The 7,695-nt window shown below is 48.0% G+C and overlaps 1 protein-coding gene across 1 annotated transcript; it reads right to left on the bottom strand.

Annotated features, from left to right (window-relative positions):
• Positions 1 to 3,994: 3,994 nt before the first annotated feature.
• LOC112237724 (cathepsin K) lies at positions 3,995 to 7,620 on the bottom strand. Its single transcript, XM_024406323.2, has 10 exons — positions 7,464 to 7,620; positions 7,036 to 7,160; positions 6,237 to 6,379; positions 5,973 to 6,008; positions 5,829 to 5,886; positions 5,076 to 5,218; positions 4,834 to 4,942; positions 4,577 to 4,719; positions 4,385 to 4,420; positions 3,995 to 4,068 (listed from the first exon to the last, which is right to left on the bottom strand). The coding sequence occupies exons 1-10, from the start codon at positions 7,571 to 7,573 to the stop codon at positions 4,045 to 4,047; spliced, it is 927 nt and encodes a 308-aa protein (XP_024262091.1). The 5' UTR covers positions 7,574 to 7,620; the 3' UTR covers positions 3,995 to 4,044.
• Positions 7,621 to 7,695: the final 75 nt, after the last annotated feature.

Genomic DNA, 7,695 nt, shown 5'->3' with positions numbered 1-7,695 from the left:
ATAGGACACTAAGGACAATCACCCACGACAAACTCAAAGAATATGGCTGCCTAAATATGGTTCCCAATCAGAGACAACGATAAGCACCTGCCTCTGATTGAGAACCATTCCAGACAGCCATAGACTTTGCTAGATAACCCACTAAGCTACAATCCCAATACCACCACCAAAACCCCAAGACAAACACACCACAATTACAAAAACCCCATGCCACACCCTGGCCTGACCAAATACATAAAGATAAACACAAAATACTTTGACCAGGGCGTGACAGAACCCCCCTAAGGTGCGGACTCCCGAACGCACAACCTAAACCTGTAGGGGAGGGTCTGGGTGGGCATCTGTCCGCGGTGGCGGCTCTGGTGCTGGACGTGGACCCCACTCCATAATTGTCTTAGTCCACCTCCTTAGTGTCCCTTGAGTGGCGACCCTCGCCGCTAACCTTGGCCTAGGAAACCTAACAACGGGCCCCACTGGACTGAGGTAGCTCGGGACCGAGGGGAAGCTCGGGACCGAGGGAAGCTCAGGACCGAGAGGAAGCTCAGGAGTGAGAGGAAGCTCAGGAGTGAGAGGAAGCTCAGGAGTGAGAGGAAGCTCAGGGAGGTTGATGGATCTCCAGATCCTGGCTGGCTGGGAGTTCCGGCAGATCCTGGCTGAGTGGCGGAAGCTCTGACTGGCGGAGCTCAGGCTGACTGATGGATCTACCAGATCCTGGCTGGCTGGCTGGTTCCGGCAGATCCTGGCTGACTGGCACTTCTGGCGGATCCTGGCTGACTGGCGGATCCTGGCAGCCTGGCGGATCCTGGCTGACTGGCGGATCCTGGCAGACTGGCGGATCCTGGCAGAGACTGGCGGATCCTGGCAGACTGGCGGATCCTGGCAGACTGGCGGATCCTGGCAGACTGGCGGATCCTGGCAGACTGGCGGATCCTGGCAGACTGGCGGATCCTGGCAGACTGGCGGTTCTGGCGGATCCTGGCTGACTGGTGGATCCTGGCAGACTGGCGGATCCTGGCAGACTGGCGGATCCTGGCGGATCCTGGCTGGCTGGTGGTTCTGGAAGATCCTGGCTGACTGGCACTTCTGGCGGATCCTGGCTGACTGGTGGATCCTGGCAGACTGGTGGACTGGCAGATCTGGCGGATCTGGCTGACTGGATCTGGGATCTGGCTGACTGGCAGATCTGGCAGACTGGCGGACTGGCAGATCTGGAAGAGTCTGGATCCTGGCAGATCTGGCGGATCTGGCTGACTGGCAGATCTGGAAGAGTCTGGCTGACTGGCGGATCTGGAAGAGTCTGGTTGACTGGCAGATCTGGAAGAGTCTGGCTGACTGGCAGATCTGGAAGAGTCTGGTTGACTGGCAGATCTGGAAGAGTCTGGTTGACTGGCAGATCTGGAAGAGTCTGGTTGACTGGCAGATCTGGAAGAGTCTGGCTGACTGGCAGATCTGGAAGAGTCTGGCAGATCTGGAAGAGTCTGGCTGACTGGCAGATCTGGCGGCGCTGGGCAGCCTGGCAGATCTGGGCAGCCTGGCTGACGCTGGCAGACTGGCTGGCTGCTAGGCAGACTGGCAGTGCTGGGCAGACTGGCGATGCTGGGCAGACTGGTGGCGCTGGGCAGACTGGCGGCGCTGGGCAGACTGGCGGCGCTGGGCAGACTGGCGGCGCTGGGCAGACTGGTGGCGCTGGGCAGACTGGCGGCGCTGGGCAGACTGGTGACGCTGGGCAGACTGGCGGTGGGGGCACTGGCGGCACTGGGCAGACTGGCGGCACTAGCTGCTCCATATAGGCTGACAGCTCTGGCGGCTTCTTACAGACTGACAGCTCTGGCGGCACTGCAGACTGACAGCTCCGTGCAGACTGCAGCTCCATATAGGCTGCAGACTGACAGCTCCTTGCAGACTGACAGCTCTCCGTGCAGACTGGCTGCTCCTTGCAGACTGACAGCTCCTTGCAGACTGACAGCTCCTTGCAGACTGACAGCTCCTTGCAGACTGGCTGCTCTATGCAGACTGACATCTCTGGCTGCTTCATGCAGACTGACAGCTCTGGCTGCTCCATGTAGGCTGACAGCTCTGGCGGCTCCGTGCAGACTGGCAGCTCCTTACAGACTGGCAGCTCCTTGCAGACTGGCAGCTCCGTGCAGACTGGCAGCTCCGTGCAGACTGGCAGCTCCGTGCAGACTGGCAGCTCCGTGCAGACTGGCAGCTCCTTGCAGACTGGCAGCTCCTTGCAGACTGGCAGCTCCTTGCAGACTGACATCTCTGGCTGCTTCATGCAGACTGGCAGCTCTGGCAGCTCCGTGCAGACTGGCAGCTACAGACTGGCAGCTCCTTGCAGACTGGAGCTCCGTGCAGACTGGCAGCTCCGTGCAGACTGGCAGCTCCGTGCAGACTGGCAGCTCCGTGCAGACTGGCAGCTCCGTGCAGACTGACAGCTCCTTGCAGACCGACAGCTCCATCAGCAGCGCTGAACAGGTGGGACGCACTGTAGGCCTGATGCGTGGTGCTGGCGCTGGTATGCCGTGCATGCTATGCCAAGCCCACACCTTTCTTTCTACTCTGTCCAATACATCCTCCACACTCTCAGACTCAGCACTCTGCTTCGCCGACAGCTCCAATTCCATCCATGGCTCTGCCCAGGGTCCTTGTCCGTCAAGGATCTCCTCCCAAGTCCATTTATCCAAAGAGTGCAGCCTCTCCCAATGCTGCTGCTGCCTCTGTTGCTTCTCCTGCTGCTGCCTTTGCTCCTGCTGCTGCCTTTGCTGCTGCTGCTGCTGTTGCTCCTGCTGCTGCGGTTGCTGCTGCCTCTGTTTACCACGCCGCTTGGTCCTTGGTTGGTGGGTGATTCTGTAACGGTTTTCTAGTGGTGATGAAGGAGAGTCGGACCAAACTGCAGCGTGTCGATTGAGATTCATGTTTAATCAAATAAAGAAACACGAACACTACACAAAACAATAAACGTAATCGAAACCGAAACAGCCTATCTAGTGCAAACTAACCGAGAGTACACATAGGACACTAAGAACAATCACCCACGACAAACTCAAAGAATATGGCTGCCTAAATATGGTTCCCAATCAGAGACAACGATAAGCACCTGCCTCTGATTGAGAACCATTCCAGACAGCCATAGACTTTGCTAGACAACCCACTAAGCTACAATCCCAATACCACCACCAAAACCCCAAGACAAACACACCACAATTACAAAAACCCCATGCCACACCCTGGCCTGACCAAATACATAAAGATAAACACAAAATACTTTGACCAGGGCGTGACAAGTACATTTATATTTTCCAACGGGGGCTATACATTTGGCTGAGTTTTTTTTCTCCCCCTGAATAGCCTCGTTTCACTGCCAAAAATTAAATTAAACCATCTAGTGTTCAGCGAAATAACAACACAATGTCAAATACAGGTAGCCTAGTCAAATAATTAACATCCAATCACATTAACCGTTACTCTCTCGTGGGAAACCTTCACTCTTGCTCAAAAATTTAGAAATGCAACATGACAATTTGAAAAATAAGCCACGGGAGTTTTTTGAGCAAGAATAAAGACTACTTTCGAGTAGTAAGACAGATACCATTAATAAGAAGGGGCTAGAAGTGTCTTATATGTTGAGCTACCATGTGGCGAGGACAGGCAAGCCCCATACTATTGTGGAGGACTTAATTATTTTGAGGGTGATTATTACTTAGGCTACCTAAGTATGATTCTCAATCAGAGACAACTAACGACACCTGCCTCTGATTGAGAACCATACCAGGCCAAACGCAAAACACAACATAGAAAAACGAACATAGACAAACCCACCCAACTCACGCCCTGACCATACTAAAACAGAGACATAATAAAAGAACTAAGGTCAGAACGTGACATTGGGGGGCCAAATAAAACCACCCACGGGCCAAATTCAGCCCACTGTCAGTTGGGGAACCCTGCCATACAGGCCGGTATAAGATAAAGGAAGAAATGGACACAAGAATTGAAAGTGTAGTGTTTATATTTATTGTACATTTCAAAATGGTTCATTCCTCATAGGGTCAAAGCTTCTTCATTCTGTTGGAGGAAACAGACCGTCTGTCAATATCTGATTATTTTCTGAATTTAGGAGTGTAACATTAGTAAAGGTTTCTTTAATATTTTTTTAAGACTATGGTCATTGTAGTTAAGGGTTGGGAATAGGACTGTAGTGAGTACAATGTTAGTAACTTATGTGACTGGAAGCATACCCTGTGATGAGATGAGTGGTCAGGGCCAGGAGGGTGAATGGGAAAGAGAAACAAGAGTTAACACAAACTTTACATCACTGTAAGTTCAGTTAAATGACATTGTTGCATTAAACACATTACATTTTGAAATGTTGATACCTTACCATGGGTAAAAGCCCTCTAGGAACCTCCTCAGTAGTCTGGAAGCAAAAAGGCGACAAACAACTTGTTTGAGAAATCTTATATCAACTTATAACTTATGTCAACATAGTAATGTAATGTATAACTACAAATAACAACCTGGATTTCTTTCAGACTAATCTGAATTCATTTCACTATTAATAATAACACCATACCAAGTCAGCAAAGTGATTGACTGCCAGGGTGTAGCTCTCCAGGCCATTCTCTGCTCTCTTGTTGTGTTCCATCACTCTTGCCCTAGTAGCTAACCAGATCTCCTTGCGCTTGGCTTCCTCCTCGGTGGAACCATAGCTCTTCCCTGCAAATGGTCAGTTAACATTGAGACGTAACGTCTGTATTGTTCAAACTGTTGTAGTCAACCATCACTGGTGTCTATTTTTGTTTCTTTCAGTGAGTATTGAACCCGTTTTACCGTGTTGAACCTTCCACGTTTCAAATTCTTTATCCACCTCTGCTTCCTCCCCTCCATCTCGACTGGGAAACACAACCAGACGTCCACCTCTAGGAATCTCCTTAGAAGTCTGGGGGTGTAAAAAAGACAGAGACTCAAAAATAAGACAATAAAATGTTAGACAAGCTGTTTGTAGCAGAATATTCTAAATACTTTAATCAATTTGATAATTATTTGACAATAAATAAATGGTACCACCTTACCATGTCAGAGAAGGAATTCATCCCCATGGTGAAGCTCACTGAGCCATTCTCTGCTCTCTTGTTGTGTTCCATCACTCTTGCCCTAGTAGCTAACCAGATCTCCTTACGCTTGGCTTCCTCCTCGGTGGAGTTATAGGTCTTACCTACAAACATGTCTATTTAGTAAATATTAGCATCTGCATTCACCAATGCTAGGTTACCACCACACTTTATTTTAAAAGCATATTTCCCTTTAATTATTTAGGGGCCATTGCACTACTACCAGTGGAAACAGTAGCCGTCTCCGAATACCAATACTAGCGTACTAAATAGAATGCGACATTTAAAAAAAGAACAGTACTCCGAATATGTAATCTAATGCGCAATTGCGTTCATTCCCACCATTCATTCGTTTTGGTACAGCGCAACAATTTATCTGATTACCAGCTGTTGTCAAATACGTGAGTCGGAAGAAACGAGTGATTTCTACTAGATCATATGCCGAAATGAGTATGGAGTTTAATTATGTAGTACGCTATTATGGGTATTCTGACACGGCCACTGCCTTAAAATGAAGCCTCATTCAGTCACAGGAGGCTAGTAATAATGGCCGGAATGGTGCAAATGGAATGGCATCAAACACCTGGAAACCATGTGCTTGTTGTATTTGATACCATTCCACTCATTCTGCTCCAGTCATTACCACGAGCCCGTCCTCCCAATTAAGGTGCCACCAGCCTCCTTTGCATTCCGTTAGTATTAAACCAGTTGTACCATTGTGAGTCTTCCACATCTCAAACTCTCTGTCCACCTCTTCTTCCTCAGGTCGAGGCTGAGACAGAAGACAGAGTTCTTCATCATACTATTATTGTGATTAACCATATAGGGAATTGCGTTGTAATGACGGCGGCACTTTACCATGGGCAAAAGTCCTCTAGGAACCTCCTCATTAGTCTGTGAGAGGAAGCAAAGACACGGAGACTCAACAAAGAGACTCAACAGGGCTGCTAAGAAAATATCACAGAAGGAACTGACTACAATATAAATCAATCATTTAAACTAAAACTATGGGCCTAAGACGGATTTGGAAATGTTATTGTAAAGCCAGTGGCTGAGATAGAATTTCTAAACTAACTAACTCAATTGAAAGTTAATAATTGACCAGTAAATATTGAACCGTACCAGGTCAGCAAAGTGATTGACCGCCATGGTGAAGCTCTCTAATCCATTTCCTGCTCTCACATTGTGTTCCATCACCCTCTTCCTCGTCGCTAACCACATCTCCTTACGTTTGGCTTCCTCCTCGGTAGACGGATAGCTCTTCCCTGCAAATGTACTCTAAATGTATCTTTCTGTGTTGACATTTTGACAGCTAATTCATTGTCAATGCAATTATACACAGAGTATACCAAACACTAGGAACACATTCCTAATATTGAGTTGCACTCCCTCTCTAGCCAGAACAGCTACAATTCGTTGGGGCCTGGACTCCACAAGGTGCTGAAAGCGTTCCACAGGATTTCTGGCCCTTGTTGACATCAATGCCTCCCACCTTTGTGAAGTTGGCTGGATGTCCTTTGGGTGGTGGACCATTCTTGATACACAAGGGAAACTGTTGAGAGTGAAAAGCCCAGCAGCGTTGCAGTTCTTGACACAAACCAGTGCACCAGGCACCTACTACCATACCCTGTTCAAAGGCATTTCAATATTTTGTCCTTGCCCATTCACCCTCTGAATGGCACACAAACAGAATCTATGTCTGAATTGTCTCAAGGCTTAAAAATCATTCTTTAACCTGTCTCCTCCCCTTTATCTACACTGACTTAAGTTGATTTAACAATGAATGGTTCGATAAGGCATCACAGCTTTCACCTGGATTCACCTGGCCAGTCTATGTCATGGAAAGAGAAGGAATTCTTCATATTTTGTATACTCAGTGTAAATATCCATTGGTGAAATATTAGTACTGAACCAGTTTTACCATATTTAACTTTCCATGTCTCAAACTCCTTGTGAACCTCTGCTTCAGAGTCTTCAGGGAGGGGTGTAGACAGCACAGATGATACAGTAACAGCCACCAATAGAAGGAGCACGAGAGACTTCATTCTAGAGATAAACGGAAAAGGTAGAAACACATGGAAAGATCTGGGTCCAGCTCAATATACTCAAATAGGCCATATTGATATTGATACACTCAAAGGCTTATCCACATCCCCTTACTTCTACCCCAAAACCACACACACGCACGCACACACACATAGTCCGCCTTGTGGGGACCAAGATTTTGTCTCCAGTTGGTCATGACGTCCCCGTACGAAAGGTGTGCAAAACAGTTCAAATTCCACATTGGGTCAGCAAAACAACACACACACACACACACACACACACGACAGCAATGTTTTACTGTACCTTCTCCCTGTGATCGTAGACTCACAATGCGTACCACTGCACACTGACACTTTATATCCACCAGTGGCACAGTAGACAAACAAAACAGATGAACTCTGTACCTCTTTCATAATCACATTGCACACAATGCTGTCTTTCACAATGACTTACAAAACAGCCTTTTAGAGAAGTAAAATGAACCCTATGTTTCCTAATCTAACCTCATCTTGATTCGAAGTCACCTGGTAGGCTA

The sequence above is a fragment of the Oncorhynchus tshawytscha genome, linkage group LG07 (genome assembly GCF_018296145.1).
Source record: "Oncorhynchus tshawytscha isolate Ot180627B linkage group LG07, Otsh_v2.0, whole genome shotgun sequence".
NCBI lineage: Eukaryota > Metazoa > Chordata > Actinopteri > Salmoniformes > Salmonidae > Oncorhynchus > Oncorhynchus tshawytscha.
This window is presented reverse-complemented; position numbering and strand designations above follow the sequence as displayed.